The 20540-nt window shown below is 33.0% G+C and overlaps 1 protein-coding gene across 8 annotated transcripts in view; it reads right to left on the bottom strand.

The window, feature by feature from the left end:
- Apool (apolipoprotein O like) overlaps positions 1-20540 on the bottom strand; it is a 110758-nt gene that overhangs the window by 12173 nt on the left and 78045 nt on the right. For 7 of the 8 annotated variants that reach the window (XM_003470965.5, XM_063246142.1, XM_063246143.1 and 4 more), the window contains 2 exons: positions 7744-7857; positions 7436-7535 (listed from right to left, as the gene is read on the bottom strand). The exons of the other annotated variant lie outside the window; for it this stretch is intronic. In XM_003470965.5, the coding sequence (XP_003471013.1) occupies positions 7436-7535; positions 7744-7857 (214 nt within the window). The remainder of the gene's footprint in view (positions 1-7435; positions 7536-7743; positions 7858-20540) is intronic. 8 annotated transcript variants of the gene reach the window in all.

The raw sequence follows: 20540 nt of genomic DNA, 5'->3' as shown, positions 1-20540 counted from the left end.
GATGATGGGCAGGGGCCTACCAGGTTTCAGGCAGAGTTCCATGGCTGCACAACTAGGTAGGAATCTCTGTGGCAGGCTTCAGCTCACACATGGAAGCTCCCTGCTACCTGGAAGCCCCCTTGATTTTAATTTAGTACATGACGAGAGACATGAGTCTAGTTTCAATCTGCACACACTCAGTTTTCCCAGCGCCACTTGTTAAATAGCTTTTTTCCAACATATGCTTTTGGCCTCACTGTCAAAGATCAAGTGGCTGAATGTATCTGCAGATGTTTCTTTATCCTCCTTTCTGTTCCATTCATCCATGTGTCTGTTTCTGTACCAGTATCATACCATTTTATCACTTTTCTTTGTAGTATAGCTTGAAGTATGGTATCGTGATGACTGGTGCTTTGCTTTTATTATATTAAGGTATTGTAATGCAAAATGATTTTACTATTCTGAGTCTCTTTTGGTTTCCTATGAATTTAGGATGTTTTTAGACCCATAAAGTATGTTGTTGATATTTTGATTGAGACTGCACTGAATCTCTGTAACAGTTTTGGGAGGACAGGCATTTTGACAATATTTGTTAGGGTTAGGGAACTCATCTAGGAGGAGACATCATTCATTTTCTCATATCCTCTTCAATCTCGTTTTTCAGAGTAATTACAGTACTTTTCTTCATAGAGATTCTTCATTTGTAAATTGATTCCTACATATTCCATCCTTCTTAAAGTTACTGTGAATGATATTTTCATAATTGCCTTCTCATGAAAATTCATGACGGTGTGCACAAATGTTAATGACTTCTGTGTGTTGAACTTGCATCTTGTTTAAATGCTGAAGTTGGTTACTAATTCTAGTTGGTTTTTGGTAAAATTCTTTAGGTTTTCTATGTAGAATATCATGTCATCTGCAAATAATGGTAATTTGCGTTATTTTTTTTTTCCTATACAGGTCCTTTTACTTTCTTTCTCTTATCTGATAGGTCTGGCTAATATTTCAAGTGCTATTTTAAATAAAAGTAGAGATAGAGCAAACTTTTTCCTGATTTTAGATGGAATGCTTTTAGCTTTTTCCCATTTAATATAATAATGGTTACTGGATTTTCATGAATAGTTTTTATCAAGGTTAAGTATGGGCTTTTATTAGTTTGTAGATTCTTTATAACTCTTTTTTTTTTCATTGCTTATTATTGGGTTCCTCAGCATTTTTGTGTCTTCTTAGATTAGCTGTGTTAATTTGTGTGAGTCTAGCAATCTGTTCATTTCTTCAAAATGTTATAATTTGTTAGAACATATTCTCAAAGTAGTTACTATCTTCTAGATTTCAATAGTGTTTGTTGTAATTTTCCCTTTTTCATTTCTAGTTATATTGATGTGAGCCCTTTCTTTTTCTTGATAAGTCTGGCTAAGAACTATTCTTTTTTTTTTTTTTTTTTTTGGTATTTTTTCAAAGAATAAACTCTTTGTTGATTTTCTGTACAATTCTGTTAGCCTCAATTTCAATGATTTCTGCTCTAACCTTTGTAATATTTATCCTGAATTTTGACTTTGGCAATGCTTCTTGTTGATTCTCAAGCATATTAACATTGCTAATATGGTCATTTGCGCTTGCTGTTTTCCTAAAATAAGCATTAACTTTTCCGACGACTACTTTCACAGTGCCCCAGATGTTTCAGTGAGTTGTAGAAGAACTGCCTTTAACTACCAGAAATTTTAAATTCTTTCTTAAATTCTTCTGTGATTCAGTAGTTGTTTAGCAGTATGTTGTTAATTTTCAGGTGCTTCTACCTTTTCCATTTCTTTTGCTATTGACTTAGATTTTCATTTCACAGAGGTCTGATCGTATACATGGTGTAATTTTAATTCTGTTGTATTGAAGCAGGCTTTGTGTACTAGCATGCAATCTATTTTGGATAAAGTACTATTTGCTGCAGAAAATAATGCATATGCTGTTTTAGTAGGGTGGAATACTATGTATGTATCTATTAAATCTACATGTTCAAAGGTGTAGATCAGCTCTGATATTTCTTTATTGATGATTTTAGTTGACTTTTTATCTTTGTGATAGTGGGGTGTTAAAATTCCTCACAACTACTGTGTATTTATTTCTTCTTTTGTGTTCAGCAGCATTTGTTTTATGAAGATACATACTCCAGTATTTGGGGCATATTTATAAATATCATGATTTCTTGTTGGATTGCTCCCTTAGGCAGTATGCAGTAATATTCTTTGTCTTTTCTAATCATTTTTAGCTTGAAGTTTACTATGTCTGAGTTTAAATTTGCTACCAATGGTTGTTTTCAGAGTCCCGGTACATGAAATATTGTTTTCTGCCCTTTAATTTGTAGCTCATGAAAAATTTTTGGATTATATGAGTTTAATACAGAAAACTGTTCGATTCTGTGTTGTGATCCAGTTGAACAATTTTCCTTTTAATTGGAGAACTGAGGTCCTTAACACTGAGAAATATTGCTGAGATATGTTGATAATTTACTATCATTATATTCTTTCTCTTTTGGTAGCTTTTTTCCCCCTTTTCTTTCATTTTTTTATTACTTTATATCCATTGACCTTACTTGGCATTTTTATTTCGTCTGGGGTTTTGGCTGTATTATTTTTGTTTTGTCTAAAGTGTTCCTGAGTATTACCTAGAGTGCCATTTTTGTAGTTATAAATCTCTTGAGCTGGTCTTTTATGTGAAATGTTCTTATTGTTCCATTAATTTTGAAAGAAAGTTTTCTTAGTAAGTTAATCTACGGTGAAAGTTATTTGCTCTTACATCCTGAAATACATCACTCTAAATTTTGGATTTAAGATTTGTGTTGAAAAGTTTGCTGTAATTCCAATAGGTTTCCTTTAGAAGTGATTCTTTGTTTTACTCTGACCAAATTCTGGTTTTTGTTGGACATTAGGCTTTTGAATAAGGATATGTCATAGTGAGCTTCTTTTTCACTCATAGTTTCCTGGTATTCTGGCAGCCTCATTCCCTTGTGTAATGAACTCTTTTCTCATATTTGGGCAGTCTTCTGCTATGAGTTTTGTAAATAATAATAATCCAATCAGTGTTGTCTTAGAGCTTTTCTCTTGACTCCAAATAGGTATAAGTTTGTCTTCTTAGTGTCATCTAGTACCTGCTGCATGGTCTTTTCTTCTTAGGTATTTTTTTGTTATTATTGCTTCTTCATAGTCTACCATTTTGTCCTCAACATTGGACATTTCTGTAATTATGAATTCTATACAGTTATTTCAAGTATTTCTGACATTTTTGGAGGATTTTATATAAAATTGTTTTGGTCAGGTTTCCAAAGTTTTTATTTTTCCTCTGAATTAACTATGGGCATATTGAATGATAATGTCATAAATTTATTTCCTCTTTGAGTTCACCTGTTTCTTCATTTCTTATATAAACTTTTAGTAGAATTTTCACTACCTGGCATTTTTTCCCATTGTTTCCCTTTGCCATGTCTTAAAAGAGTTGGGAGTTTTTTGTGTTCTCCCATTGTCTTGCTTCCCCTTCATCACGTGTGCGCAGATATCCACTTTTTCATTATTTAAAATCATCTGGAACTCCAGATACTGGCATAGAGAGAAAACCAGTTGATAGCCACTACTGCGTTACCTTGGATATAATAGTAAATTAAGGGACATCAATAGGAACAAATGTCAACTAGATATTGCCAAGCTTACAGGGCACTCAGACATCCCTTAACCAGAAGTAAAACTATGATTTTAGTGCAGACAGACCTTCTGTATATTAGCCTACAGTACTTTAGAACACTAGTTTCTAGTGAATATAGGCAGTAGTGCCACAGATCAAGGAAATCACTAGACTCTCTACCTTCTCTTTCAGGCCAACTTCTTCTAACAATTTCTCCCTCCTAGCCTGGGGTCTCTCAAAAGAATAAAGCCCTATCAACTTCCTGATCTGATTCTAGGTTTCCCAAGAAATCCCAAGAGAAACCTTAGCTCTTCCCATCTCTAAGCCTATCTTCCAAGGTTTTTCTCAACTGAACTCTGTAGCATAATACTTCAGTCTTAAGCAAAACATTCCTCCTAGGTGCTGGTTTCATCTTCAATCAAGTGGATATGCTGGTTGTCACCTGTACTTCCCTGTGCTGTGATACCAGGAGCAGACCCTGGCATAGGCTCATCTAGTCAGTCCCAGGATTCCCCCTAGGTTGGGTACATGGTGTGGGTTCAAACATGCTGGGGACACAGGGCTATCATCTAGCATGTTTCAGTCTTTTTCCATGGGATGGGCATGCAGTGCAGGCCTTGGGGTACAGTCAGCATGATTTGTTAGTAAAATCTTTCTATCTCTTGTATAACTAGTACTTAAATTATTTATACTAAGGACACTACATAGAAAAGAACTGTAAAGATTCTGGATGATATTATCTAGCAGAGAGGGTTCTCACTTTCCTCATTTAAAAAGTGGGAAACATTTATCATTTCAATACAGTGAAGAATTAAGCTAGCTTTGCCTAGGGTATAGTTTTAGTGAGTCACCCACTCATTTTCTGGATTCTCTCTGTTTTACATATGGCACTCCCCAGATTCTGTTTGATGACCTGACAATTTCTGTCTCTTCACATTAAAATGCTGAAAAAAATTGGTTTTGCCCTTCAGAAATTTGAATTTGGCTAGTCATCTGACATACACACACACCTTGGAAAATATAATAAAGGAGGAAAAAAGTTTGTGTATGTGCATCCACTCTATGTAGAATAAGAATTCACCAACTTTTTCTGCACAAGGCCAGGACTAAAATTTTCAATTTTTTGCAGAGTACATTCTCCATTAAAACAGCCTCAACTCTTATAATTGTAGTATGAAATTAGTCCAACACAATATAGAAACAAACAAATGTGATTATATTTTATTAAAAATTTATGGACTAATGTCCATAAATCTGAATTTCATGCAATATTTACTGGTCATGAAATAGTATTCTTTTAATTTTTTAAATCACTTAAAACATATACTCTTAGCTTGTGGATAAACAGCCAATGATCCAGATCTAGCACAGACTATAGGCTGCCAACTGCTGCTTTCCTGTAAGACTGAAAGATTTTCTTTAATATTCCTGAATAGATCCAAGACATCAAATTTCCAAATTTGTGACTTTCAAAATAATATAATTTTCACCTTAAATGTATACAAGATGTTAGAAAAACAATAAAGCTCATTCTCAGTGTCACATTAATCAGATAATATGCTCAATCAATTCTGTATGGTGAAAAGTGTTGGTGATAGGTTTACTAGATAACGATATCACAGGTTATTAATAAAAATGTGTTAATCAACAAAATAATTAATCTATGCTAATAAAAATACAGGCATTTTTTAATATTCATGGATGAGAATACTCAGGTTAGAGGTGCTCTGTAACCTGCCACACGTAACAGAATTATGAAATACTATATCTGGTATACAGACTAAAGTTTAATTCTAAACTTTGTGATTACAATCACTCTGCTACCCATGTCACAAAACTTTGGGATCACATTTGAAATATAGAAATGGTTAATTTTAAGGATGGTACAATCTATTCTGAGTGATATTACAAACTCTATGTGTGTGTCCTGTCAAATATCCTATATTCAAAGCCTAACCACCAATGTGATGGCATTAGGAGGTAAGGCCTCTGGGAAGTAATTAGGATTAGATGAGGTGATGAAGATGAGTTCCTGTGCATGGAATTAGTGCCCTTGTAGGTGTCCTGAGTGCTTAATCCAGGGAACATTTCCCTCTGTTCCCTGGCATGTGAGAAAACAAGAAGTAAACTGTCCAGAGCCAGAAAAGGGCCTTCACAGGAACTTAACCATGTTGGTGCACTAGTGTTGGATTTTCAGACTCTAACACATGAGATATAAATTTTTGTTATACCTAACAACAGGGTCCACTGAATTTCTTTGTATAGCATTCTGAACTACGATATATATGATAAGGAGGAAAACCACTGGCATCTCTCTCTCCCCTTGCATATCTCTTTAGAATGCTTTTCATACACCTCATCATGCAAGACAGGGGATATGCATTCTGAAATCCAGGCATGTAAAGAAAATCCATTACTGAGACACGATTTTGGTGCCACTTTTAAGATACAGTATGTTTCATCTTTACTGTAATACTCTAGAATCATAGGCAACTGTGAGTTATTCAGAGACAGTAAAAAAAATATCTGTAATCAGTAAAAAGGAAGGCAACACAGGAAAATAGTAAAATTTAAATCAGGTTTGCTATTTGAAAGTTTTTATTAAGACTAGTGGTGAGGAAATTGAAATTAGAGACTATATTCTGGCTTTAAATTAGAAAAATTAGACACAATGGAAAAAATTTCCACTTTGGTGTCAGGAATATACAGTCTATAAACAGCCCTGCTACTCAGAAGCTACATAAGTTGGAGCAAGTTACTTAAGCTACCTGATTCTTAGTGTTTTCATAATAAATAGGAATAATTGCTAATATATCAGACTTTTTTGTTTTGCTTTGCTTTGTGGGTATAGAATGAATACCACAAGGAACTCAGAATACTTTGCAAATCAGTACATGCTTGAGAAATAATAGATATTATTACTATTTCCTACTATTCCACTACAAAGGAGTCCTATCTCCTTTGTAATAAAACAACTTAGTATGTTGACTCATTCACATTGTATTTAAACAAACCCAGGCAAATCAGTGACTGGTGAATTTATGTGATCATACTGCTGAAATCATGTTATATAGTAAGCTACACTGTTTTTTCTTTGAGACAGGGCCTCACTAATTTGCTAACTTGCTCAGGCTGGGCTCGAATTTGAGATCTTCCTGTCTGATCCTCTTACAGGCACCTGTCACAAAGCCTGGTTTCTGCTACTTTATTTTGATCATAGTAAAATCATACTAGCATTTTTTAGAAAGTCACATATTTGGTCCTAGGAACAATTATTTGCTAATAATAAATTCTAACAAAGTTATAATAACACCAATAGTTGGTGCTATTTATATGGTAGTATTAAATGCTAAAGTTCTCCTTTAATACAAATATAAATGATAAAAGCTAAGGCTGACAAGGAGGCCAGTAGTACAAGAAATGGAACCTAGTATTTATTTATGTATGTATAACTCACACTATAAATTGCTAGAATACAGAGGTACATTTTCCTCCTCATAACAAAATAGTTCACATTTATAAAGTGATATCAAATGTTTCACTCAATCAACTTGTCAGCATTAGCATTACTATAGTACTGTGATCCCCACATACAAAGGTTTGCAATTGTGAACTATGTAGTGATGAAAAAAATCCCATATCTAAGTACCTCATAATCCAAAACTATAAAATTCATATTTGAGAAAGCAAAATCATATATAAAGAAAACACACAAGCTCAAATTACAAATCATAATGATGAAAAGTTACTTTATATAAGAATAAAAATAAAACAAATATTTCAAACAAACCTGTGGTAGATTCTATTGTTTCAAAACTGAAGTCTTCTGGCTTTTGTTTCACGATGTTAATTGTTTTTGCAGGTATTTCTATTTCATCAGAGATTCCTAGCTGCATATCAAAAGATTTTTCCTTTATAAGCAAATCACTTTACCACAAGAAAACAATATCCTAAATCAACTCTAGTATACAAAGTTATTATGATTCCTTAATCTTCATTTTATCATTTATTTCTTTTGGAACTACCATTAGCCCATCCAAGCCAACAGCCACCCAAACAAAAGTTATTGGTTATCTGTTTAGCCCATTTTAACTCTACCTTAGTTTTTCCTTTATGCTCAGGGAGTGATTCTTTTTTGGTGCTTTTTGTCCACAGTGATTTAAATGCTTCATAAATTTGCTGGCTTATAGCATATGCTTTACTCCCAGTTACCTAATTCAAACAAAAAGTGATGCAAACATGTATTTTTAAAATTTAAAATAAAAGCATTTTAAAATTCACATTATGCAAGACACAGTGGTACATGCTCATCCCAGCAATCCAGAAGCTGAGGTAGGAGGATCCATAAGTTTGAGGCTGGCCTGGGCTGCATAATGAGTTCAAGACCAGCCTGAACTACTCAGCAAGACCCTGTCTCCCCTTTCCCTCAAAACAGCAAAATATAAACCTCTATCTAAAACATAAATATAAAGCACAACTGACCAAATCTTATAAGAAAATTTGTCTCTTAGAAAAAGCTAAAGTATAATTTGCATTCACATTGTGACATGTAAATTTAAAGTTATATCCATTATTACTAATATTGTCACTATTATTTAGTGTTGGTAATGGAACCCAGGGCCTTCACCATGCTAAGTTAAGTGGTCTACCACCGAGGATACATTTCTAGCCCGATTTCATTATTTTAAATTATTTTTTCAGCTCTATTCAGGTATAAGTGACAAACAAAATCACTATGTAAGGTACAAAATATAGCATTTGGATGTAAATGGACTTTTGTCTAATAGCTTCTAGACTCGAACTAATTAGTATCATTTATACATTTAGTTATTTTTTTGTTGGTGTATACACTTAAGAGAGCTGTCTCTTAGCAAGTTTTAAGTATTCAATATATAATTATAAACTGTAAGTGCCTTGTTGTATGTAGATCTCCAGAATTTTTTCATCTTATAATTGAAATTTTGTACTCTTCAGCTAACATCTCCTCATTTTCTCCATGTCCCAGCTCCTGGCAACCACAATTCCTCTTCTAAATTCAACTGCTCTGGATTTCATATATAATTCCCTTAAGTACTTGTCTTTCTGTGTCCGCCGTTTGCAGCAACGTGGATGATCTTGGAGGACATTATGCTAATGAAAACTATGACTAGTTACAGAAGTCTAGGAAGCACAATTTGAAATAATAAGAAGCTAAACGAGAAAATGCAATTTTAAGATGTTACAAAGTTAACACATCCTCACCAGTTTGAATCTTTATTGGCACATCCATGACTTTGATGTTATGCAGTTGTACTACCTGTGATACAAATGGCTCTAACCATTTTTATCAGTCTTTTTATTAATAAATAAAAACTCTACCAACAGACTAAATGTAATTAGCTGCTTGAACCTGAATAATTACTGTCTAAATATAAATGCTGTTCACATCAATTAAAATCTTATAAGTGCCCTGCCACTGTTGTAAATAATATGCATTTCAAGTGCTGGATCACAAATTCATTATATTATAAATTTCTCTACATTTTAATGTTTTCCTTAAGGAACTGCAATATTTGCTAAATCAATGCCTTTTCTTGCATTGTTGCAATTAAAAGACTCCCTGAGAATTGGTATGAGCTGTCAAATTGGACAGTGATGCATGTACAATGATGCATGTTCAAGCCAGCAGGAAAGATCAAATTCAAGTCAGAGGTAACCAGCAGAAAGAATCATGAGTTATAGCCCCATCATAAACTATTGATGATTATGCTTAAATTATTCCCAATTCACTAAAAAAAGGTAACAGCTAATTTCTATAAATAATTACATTTTGTTAGATAAAATAAACTATAAACACAATAAAGCACAGGCTAGATAGAATTCCAAATGTTGCTAATATTTTCATTGATAGTGCTTTCTCACTGAAAATTTTCTGATTCCTTCCTGCTTTGTTCCTTATGGCTAAAGTCAATTCAGGAGCTACTGATTTTTCATGAGTAATTTTCCAAAATTATATATTCTACCAACAGGAGTCTTTTTTTTTTTTTTTCAAATAAAAAGCTGTTTTTCTTTTTTAAATAGTAATATTTGTATTGTTTGACTAAATATGTATCAATATTTAAAAAACAAAACAATACCCTAGAATAAAAAGTCTTCTTTCTTCCCAATATGTAGGTCTTCTTCTTACATTAATATCTACATTTGTCTCCATTATGTGTGGGGATATGTGCCAAATACACAGTGGATACATGAAACAAGATAGTACTGAGCTCTATATACACTACATGCTTTCCTATGTATACATATTCACAAAAAATTTTAATTTGACAATAATCACAGTAAGATAATAATAAAAAAAGTAAAATGTAACAGCATATTATAAATGTCATGTGAATATAGTTTCTCTCTCTAAATATCATTGTACTGTGGATAATGGCAACTTCAGCATATATTTTATTCTTTATTTAAAGAAAGCTCTTTATAGACTGTGATTTTTCTGAATTCACAGCACCACTATGCTTGTACTTTTGAGCCATTAATAAGTAAAATGAGAGTTACCTGAAAACAAGCAACTACAACAGTTAATCAGATAATTAAGATGTTAACTAAGTGGCAAACAATTAAATAATATATGCCCTATAGATTTACTGAAGGAACTACATATCCTTTCCAAGACAGAAGGGTGGTGCAAGATTTTATCACACTATTCATAATAGTATGCAATTTAAAATGCATAATTTTTTTCTAGAATTTTCAACTGAATATTTTTTGGGTGGTAGTTAACCATGGATAACTAAAATCATAAAATTTGAAACCACTGATAAGAGGAGAATCCAGACAAACACAATAACACAGTATACACATTCCATTTTAAAACAAAAAGCACATTTACATCTACAAATCTATTAAAATTGGTAAGATAGAACTGTATGTGCTAGCATGAATGGAAGTCCACAATGAACAACTGGAAAAAAAAAAAACAGGTCATACAATAGACTATACAATAAAATCTCAATTATATTTTAAAATAAATTACACACTAAGCAACTAGTTTTAACATAAAAACAGGATCAAACTGTATATATTTTTGTGAAATTTGGTTTTCAAAATAGAAAAATGACAGAGTTGAGATCAACAGCAAAAGACAGTCTCTCCAGGACCTGGCATTGAGACACGTAGGAAACAATCTGAAGAAGAAAAAAAAAAAAAAAAAAAAAAAAAAACAGAAACAGACCTCTGGGAATTAGGAAGGAGCTGACAGAAAAAAGCTGCAAGTATAAAGAAGCTGTAGAGATGAGGCACAACACAGATAAAAGAAAACAGCAACCTAGAAAGCGAACTCTTGCCCCTGGGAGACTCACCTGTCTCTGCTGACACAAAGTAAGCTCAGAGAGGGTTGGAAACCTAGGGAGAAAACAACAGGTCCAGAAGAGCCAGCCCCAAAACTCAGAGCTACTGTAAACTGCTAAAACAGTGTGGGCTTTTGTTCTAAAAGTGATTGTTACTACTTGGAAAGTTAGGTCTTTCTGTCATTAGCAATACTGCAGTTCATTTCAAGAGAACTATGTACTAGGCCAATTGTAGTGTGCCCTTCATTCCCAGATTAATAGCAGTGGCTGAATCTTAGTACTAAGGCAAAGGCATTACCTAGCCATAACCAGCCAGCAACACTGAGAAGCAGCCCACTAAAGATATTTTCATACTAGCAACAAAGTCTTTCCCATATAATCAACCCAAAAATTCAGTGCACAAGTGCATGCATGCATGTAAGCATGCAAACATACAAACTGTGAAGTAACAAGGCAACAAAATGCCTCCCAGAATTCACAGCTCCTTCATAGCTGGTCCATGAAGTATCAATGGGATGGAAAAAGCCACATAGTTGAATTGTTTGAAATGATAAGGGAGAAGATTTTAAAAAATTGTTTGAAATGATAAGGGAGAAGATTTAAAAAAGAAAAAAAAACAGGTTCTCAGCAACCTTAAAGATGATATAACTACAAGGGCAATGGGCTTAATAAGTAATATGACCTGTGAGCTTACAGAAGACACTAACAAAAAGCTAGCTGACATAAACATACAATATAAAACATGAATGACCAATATATTAAAAAAAAACAGACTCCACAAAAATGTAACCACACAAATACAGGATATAAAACTTTTTACTGAAATATGAAGAGCACCAGTGAACAACGTAAAAACAAAGCATTAGAACTACAAGTTAATGCCAATAGTAGTGATCACTTATTTAGAGAAAACTTAAAAACATGAGAAATGTATCCAACAGCTGCTACAAGACACAAATGAGAGAGTTTTAATATTAAGTGAACTAATGAACAATCAAAAGATGGTACAAATGGCATAAAAAATGTGGGAAGAATTAAACACACAGATAAGCAAGGTATAAACAACCCAATAGACAGGGAAAGAACTTCTTCACAACACATCAAACCCCAAAATCTAACACAAAGACTGAATCTTGTAAGATAAAAGATAGTGGTGGTGAATGTATGGCATGTGTGCTATACTTCACTATTCAGCACTGAAAGCTCTAAAAGGTTTGTCCTCACTGGTATAAAGGAACACACACACACACACACACACACACACACACACAAAAAAAAAAAAAAACCACAAAACACTTAAAAAGCTAAATAAACTGAATTTACAGCAGACTTCTCAACACAAATCTTGAAGTCAAAGAGAGCTTGGTGTGAAGTGTTTCAAGCCTTAAAAGGAAACAACATTCAAAATAGATATATACTACAAATTTTTTAAAATTAATGAAGAAATAAGGTCTTCTCATGACAAAGAACACCACAAATATGCATGACCATCAACCAGCACTCCAAAATATTTTCAGTATCCTAAATAGAGACGATGAAGCCAACAATGCCAAAAACAGTCCACAAGAATAAATACATCACCCAGAGTGAGTAGTTAAAAAAGAAGAAAAAGAATCATCAACAAGAAAACAATGCAATGACAGAAACAAGTTACTTATTTGTTATTACTTATTTGTAATAACTCTTAATATGAATGGTCTCAATTCTACAGTCAAAAGACACAGATTGGCAGACAGATTCAAAAAACAAAACTCAGTAGTATGTTGTATATGACAAATAGTTTGATCCATAAAGAAATACACAGATAAGAAATCAAGACTCCAAGTCTGAAGGGTCTGAAAATAAGCATGAGTAGCTATTGCACTTTCAAAGTTGACTTGAAGCCAAATCTTAACAGAAGAGGCAAAGAAGGTCACCACATATTGGTTTAGGGAACAACTCAATAGGAAGAAATAAGTAATTTTTCTCAAACAGTGAGATATCTAACTTCAGAAAACAAACAGAACTGGACATAAAAGATCAGGTAACATAAACACAATTATAGTAGGGGCCTCAATATGAAACTATCAAAAACAAATCAAGTGAACTAAAAACAATCAAAAACATACCAGAGTTGAACCACACATTTGGGCAAATTCACTCAATAAATATATAGAATCTTCCACCCAATAAACATAGAATCCACACCCTCAGCAACATATGGAACTTTTTCAAAAATAAATCATATACCAACAAATAAAGTGTGTACACAACAGAGGATTAAAATTAACCCGTGAATATTACTGGATCATAGATCAATTAAACTAGAAATTAATGACAAAATAAACCATGGAAATTATTCCATCACACAGAAATTAAGCAAAACATTCTTGAATAATCAGTGATTCACAGAAGAGACTGAAGAACAAATTGACAATTCCTAGAGTCAAACAATAATGAAGTATAATGTACCAAAACCTATGGAACACAATGAAAACAATCCTAATAAACAAGTTGATGCCTGTAAATGTCTATATCAGAATAACAATGAATCCAAATAAATAACCAAACAATGCACCTGACACACCTATAAAAACAAGAATAATCCAAATGCAAAGTTAGTACAAAGAAGGACATTATAAATTTCAGAGCAGTAATTAATAAAGTTTAGACTAAAAATGTTAATAGAATCAATACAACAAAGAACTGGTCCTCTGAAAGAATAAAAAAAAAATACAGAAAATCTTAGCCAATCTTATCAAGAAAAGACCCAAATCAAAGCAGTTAGAAATAAAAATCTTGAAATCAAAATATATCCTGCCAAAATCCAGAAAATTTTTAGTAACTACTTGATAAACCTGTACTTCAATAAACTGGAGAATCCAGAAGAAATGGATAAATTCTTAGATATATATGAAGTATCAAGACTGAACCAAGAAGAGAGAAACATTCTGAATAATACAATAAGAGGCAATGAAATTGAAGCAGCATTTTTTAGTAACAACTAAGAAAAGCCTAGCACTTGATGGATTTACCTTTCAATTCTACTTGACTGACTTCTATATGACCTTCAAGGAGGTTGGAATGCCAATACTACTCAAACTCTTCAATGAAATTGAAAGATAACAAATATTTCCAAAGCTATTACCAGAAGCTAGCATTACCCTGATTACAAAATGAGAAAAGGACCAAGCCAAAACAGATGTCTACAGGGCCATCCCTAATAATTACATATGTGAAAATCTTCAACTAGATCCTGGCAAGAAAATAAATAAATCAAAAGCATCATACATCTCAAACAAGTGGGCGTCATCCCATAGATGCAAAGAATGTTTGAATACACACAAATCAATAAATGTAATATATCACATAAGCAGAAATGGCAAAAAAAAAGAAGCCCCCCACACAATTACTTCACTAGCTGAAAAAAAGCCTTTGACAAAATTCAACATCCATTCATGATTTAGAAGGATCTTATCTCAATCTTATCTAAAGCAATTATAACAAACTAAGGTCATGTTCAGTGAAAAAAAGTTGTAAGTTTTTCCTTTAAAATTGGGAACAAGGCAAATGCCATAAATCTTTACATACAAGCCTTCAAAAAGTACTCCAAAGACTCCCTGAATGAAGAAACAAACTAAGGGGCTGGGGATTTAGCTCAGTGGTTCAAGCATTTATCTGGTAAGTGCAAGGTCATGAGTTTGATTCCTGTAATAAAAAACGGGACACAAAAAAGGATACAAAATCAATACCTAGATCCAGTGTTGATGCAAACCAGTAATGAACTCACTGAGAAAGAAAGTAGGAAAATAATACCTTTTCCAATGCTTTAACAAAAATTAAATACTTAAGAATTAAACTAACCAAGAAAATAAAATGTTTGCACAATAAAAACTACAGTACTGGAAAGGAGATCAAAGAGGATATTAAAATAAGAAAACCCTATTTCAAGACAGGCAAAACCAGTATCATCAAAATGGCCATATTTCAAAACCCCACAAAAATACCAACAGCTAGAACGAGAATACTACACAAAACTAGACAGAAACTATACATAAATTCCTCTGTAACTGGAAGAGACTCAGAATAGCAAAGCCAATCCTGGGCAACAAGAATTAAACAGGTAGCATCATAACTCTGGATTTCAAGTTATATTACAAAGCAATAAAGATACAAACAGTATTTTACTGGAACAAAATAGACATATGGATCAATGGAACAAAATAAATGATGTATAAATATTCAGCTATCTGATCTAGAACAAAGGGGAAAAAACACACTAATGGGAAGAGAGTCTCTTAAGGAAATGATGCTGGGAAAACTAACTAACTATACGCAGAAGATTAAATACAGATCTCTATCTCTTACCATATAATAAACAAATAAAAATGCACAAAAGATCAAAATGTGGAAACAGAAACAATTTATTAGAAGAAAGTAAAAATCTTGAATTAGGGGTAGGATAGGACTTTCTGAACAGAATCCAAAATGATCAAGAAATAACACGAATCAACAAATAGGAACATATAATTCTTTTTATTTAAAGAAAAATAAAGATAAAAGAAAAAAGGGTAAAATAACAGAATTTCAAAAAATATTAAGAAATCACTAGTTGATAAATTACATACTGCCTTCTTAGAAATATCTGTTGAAGTTACAAAATTAAAGCATAAAAAGTGGATAAACACTCAAACACCTACAGTGAAAACCATTCAGTTGAATGATCCAATGAAAACTTAGTGATATGGCCATCTATGTTGTACACTTAAACATATATACAGTTATATCCTTTAGAGCACTCTTTCCCTTTCATTTTTAAAATACCTATTAAACATTTATATCTTATTATTTTCAGTTTTTATTATTTTTTACAACAAATGTTGGCAAGGCTGTGGGGAAAAAGGAACACTTTTCCACTGTTGGTTGGAGTGTAGACTGGTGCAGCCACTATGGAAATCAGTATGGAGATTCCTCAACAAACTACAATTAGAAGTTCCGTTCAACCCCGCTATTCTCCTCCTGGGTATTTTCCTAAAAAAACTGAAAAGATCATGCCACAGAGATGTATGTGCACCCATGTTTTTTTTTTTTTTTTTTTTTTTTTTTTTTTTTTTAATTTTATTTAAGGAGAAAAAGAAAAAAAACAGAAAAAGGGTAAAAGTAATACAAAATTTAAAAAATAAACAGTAAGAAATCACTAGTTAATAGATTACATATTCTCATCTTAGAAATAGTTGTTCAAGTTACAAAACTAAAGCATATAAAGTAGACTTTCAAACAGTGAGACTGCAAACAGTTTTGTTCAATGATCCAACAAAACTCAGTAATATGTTTATCTATTTTATACACTAAAACATATATGCAGTTATAAGCTTTAGAGCACTTTTTCTTTTCTTTTGTACACTGACAATTATACATTTTGGGTTTTATTACTCCCACAGTTCTTATTACTTTTTTTGAACAGAGTAAAATCAAATGCGACATATGAGAACAGAGTCAGTCAAATCAAAAGGATGGACATAATACATAATGTAAAAACAAAACACAAGGTGGTCAACAATGATTACCATACTGCCTCTTGCTATCTTAAGAAGATTTGCCTACATCATCACTTATAATAATATTGAACAAAAGAGTAAAGAATAAAACCAAAACATTGGAGACATTACAGGACTTTAAAAGAAGATAATAGTCAACCGGAATGGGCATCATAATGATTCTTATTTTCTTCACAGTTTTGCCTATACTTTCGAACTTGGTACTATCAAGCTAAGCAGAAGAGGGGAAAATCAGTCAAAACAAGATGGTGAGGGCAATACAGGGTTTCAAATCAAGTTAATAGGAAATCAAACTAGGTTACTATAATGTATCCTGCTATTTTTTATTTATTTTTCCCTTAATTAAAAAGATAAAAATAAAAAGTAAATAATTAAAAAAAGGAGATTGAGATAAAAGAGGGCATAACATCAAAATAGCACAGGTCAAAACATAACCATTTAAGCAAAACAGTGTTTCACCACAAGATATCCTGACATAAAAGTAGTTACCATAGTGTGTCTTTCCTTGAAATCTTTGAGTATAACTTCATATACTGTAGCACCAAACATATCCAGACCATGTAAAACCATTCAAGAGAATAACATCATTACAGGGTATTTAGAGACAACTAACAGAAAATGAACAATGGTTTCTGTATAATCTCCTTGTCTATAAAAGTTTTTGCTTATATTATCACATATAATAAAATCCAATAAGACACAACCTGTTAAGACCGATGGAGACAGAAGAATAAAAGCTTGATGGGACTTCAAAACAAGATGATACTAAATCAGCACTAGCTATTATGATGTCTTGTTTTCTCCAAAGTAGTTGTTCCTACCATCCAATCTTCTCTGCCTCATTTCTGTTGAGCTCTTTTTTTGTCGTTTTTAGTCAGTTTGTCTTCTTCATTTCTCTTTCTGCTCCATTCATTGTGGCCTCTCTGCCACTATTTCTGGAATCTTAGTATTTTCTTTTTATAGAATATCCTGCAGTATTCTCCGTAGAGTTGAATTGGTGGTTGTAAATTCCCCTAGTTACTCTTTATCCTGGAAGTACTTAGTATTTCCATCAATTTCCAGGGACAGTTGGGCAGGATATATCAATGTTGGCTGGAGGTTATTATCTTTCAAAGCTTGAATTATTTCTCCCCACGCTCTTTGTGATTTGATGGTTTGTGCCGAGAAGTCTGCTGTAATTCTGATGGGTGTTCCCTTGTTAGTGATGTTTCTTGTCTCTGACAGCTTTTAATATTCTGTTCTTATATTGGATTTCAGGAATTTTGATTATTATATGCCTGGGTGTAGCTGTGTTTGGGTTGTAGGTGGCTGGGGTCCCGTATGCCTCATACATCTGAGTATCTTTACTTTTACAAAATTAGGGAAATTCTCTTGGATTATTTCTGTGAATAGGTTTTGTAGTCCATTGGTTTGTGTTCCTATTTCTTTTATGTTCTTAATTCTTAACTTATAGATCCTCTTATCATCTTCTAGCCTTTGTATTATTGCTGTTTGTTTTCATGTTATTTTTAAGAAGTTTTTCATTTCATGCTCCCACATTACAAATCTGCCCTCCAGTTCAGATAATCTATCCTTACTTTCTTTCAAGCTGTTATGCCAGCTTTTGATAGAGTTTTTAGTATCCTGGTAATCTCTTTGAATCTGCTTCACGTATTCTATGTTTTCTCTATTTTCTCATCAAACAATTCTCCCCTTTTTTTCTGTTCTTCCATTCTACCATCTGTTTTTTCTTGGGCGTGCACCCATGTTTATAGTAGCACAATTTGTAATGGGTAAATCTTGGAAACACCCATCAACCACAAAGTGGATGAAAAAGATGTGGTATTTTTATACAGTAGAATATTACTCAGTTATAAAAAGGGATAATCTTGAAGCCTTTATAGGTAAATGGAGGCAACTCGAGCCTATCCTCAATAGGTGAAATAAAGAAGACCCATATTTGTAAGTATCACATTGTCTCCCTACTGTAAAAAATAATAAAAATGGCTGCCATCAAGAAAACAAGTGCTTCAGTGCCTTGGTAGTTGTTTTTGAATCTTCTAATCTGTTCCACTGATCCTCAGGTCTATTTCTTTGCCAGTACCATCGTGATTTTATCACTGTGGCTTTGTAGTATAATTTCAAGTCAGAAATTGAAATGCCACCTGCCTTGCTTTTGTTGCCCAGAATTGTCTTTGCTATTCTTGTTTTCTTTTGTTTCCGAGTGAATTTTAGGAGTGCTTTCTCTAGATCTGTAAGGTATGTTAATAGTATTTTGATTGGGATTGCATTAAATCTATATGACAGTTTGGGGAGTATGGCCATGTTCACAATGTCAGCTTTTCCTAACCAAGAACAAGGAATATCGTTCCATTTTCTAATATCCTCTTCAATCTACTTTTTAAGGGTAATATAATTTTTGGCATATAGATCTTTTACATTCTTAGTTTGATGCCTAGGTGTTTCTTTTTTTTTTAAAAGATGCTATTGTGAAAGACATTACTTCCATTATTTCTTTCTCAGTGAGATTTTATTTGTGTATAGGAATGCTATTGATTTTTGAGTGGTCACTTTGTATCAAGCTATGCTGCTACATGTGTTTACTACCTCTAGTACTATTTTAATGGAGTTCTTTGGGTCTTCTATATAAAGTATTATGCCATCTTCAAATAATTATATTTTTTTAAAAAACTGCACATGTGCACGTGAGCACACATACACACACACACACACACAGAAGAGTTGAAGAGACAACCTATAGCAGTGGTGGCATACCTATGGCACACATTTCACAACATGCTGTTTTCATTATGGAAAGCTCTAAAAGTTTTGCTATCACTGACCGATAGCATGGGAAAAAATTTCACCAGATAAACCTCAGAAAGCAGACTCATTATTAGAACATATAAAGAACTCAAGGCTGGGGAAGGTGGTGCACATTTGTAATACCAGCCTCAAGAGCCTGAGGCAGGAGGATTAGTGTAAGTCAAGACTGGGCTGTAGTTGAGTTCAAAGCCAGCCTAAACTACATAATAAAACCCTGTCTAAATAAATAAATAAATAAATAAATTTTAAAGATTTAAAAAATTAACCAAAATAAAAGGCCCACTCAAAAATTGGGCAACTAATTGAATAGATATTTTTTAGAAGAACTACTAATGGTCAATAAATCCATGAAAATGTCCTACATCTCTGACTTTTATAGAAATGCAATTTAAAATAACACTGATATTCCATCTTGCTCCAGAAAACCTGGCTGTGACCAAGAAATCAAATAAATGTTGGTGAGCTACAGAGAAAAAGGAACCCTTCTGCACTGTTTGTGCAAATGTATGCATGTTATAGCTTATGCATGTATCTAGATATCCACCTAAATCCTTGTATGCTCACAGGTGGGGTTTTTGGGAGGAAGGTGAATCTAGGGTGCCTGGCTATGGATTAAGAACATGTGATAACAAAACTGATTCACTGATTGGCTTAGCCGAGTTCTGGTTATGATGGGAAGGCCTACTCAGAGTGTGGATGGCACCAATACACTTGCAGTCTGAATGTCTTAAAAGGTAAAGGGAGGTATGCTGCTTTGCTTTCTGTCTACAATGTCAAGGACTTTTTCTCCTCTGCCATGCCACCCTGCTTTGAAGCCAGATTATGGTCTAAAAAATCTACTATAAACTAAAATAAACCATCATCCTTTAAATTTGGATTTTGAGGAGTTTTTGTTTTTGGTTTTCTTAGCAATGAGAGAAGTAACTAAGACAATGCAGAAGTCTGAAAAAACTAAAACTAAGAATTTCATTTAACCTAGCCATTCATCTTCTAGTTATCTTCCCAGAGATGTTAAAAAATCACAGCAAAGTGATAAACGCATATTCATTTTTATAGCAACACAACTCACAATAGTTAAATCTTTAAAATCGACTATATGTTCATTAACAAATTAATAAAATTTTGTTATTTATAAATAATGGTGTACTACTGTGCTGCAAAGATGAACTGCAGTTATTAGTAGAAAAATAAGAAGCACCCCAAGACCACAATATTATGAAATAAA

Source organism: Cavia porcellus, unplaced genomic scaffold (assembly GCF_034190915.1).
Source record: "Cavia porcellus strain 051 isolate PalLab524CR breed Dunkin Hartley unplaced genomic scaffold, mCavPor4.1 scaffold_3, whole genome shotgun sequence".
In the NCBI taxonomy this organism is placed as follows: Eukaryota; Metazoa; Chordata; class Mammalia; order Rodentia; family Caviidae; genus Cavia; species Cavia porcellus.
The sequence above is the reverse complement of the archived record's forward strand: the minus strand, read 5'-3'. Positions and strand labels throughout refer to the sequence as shown.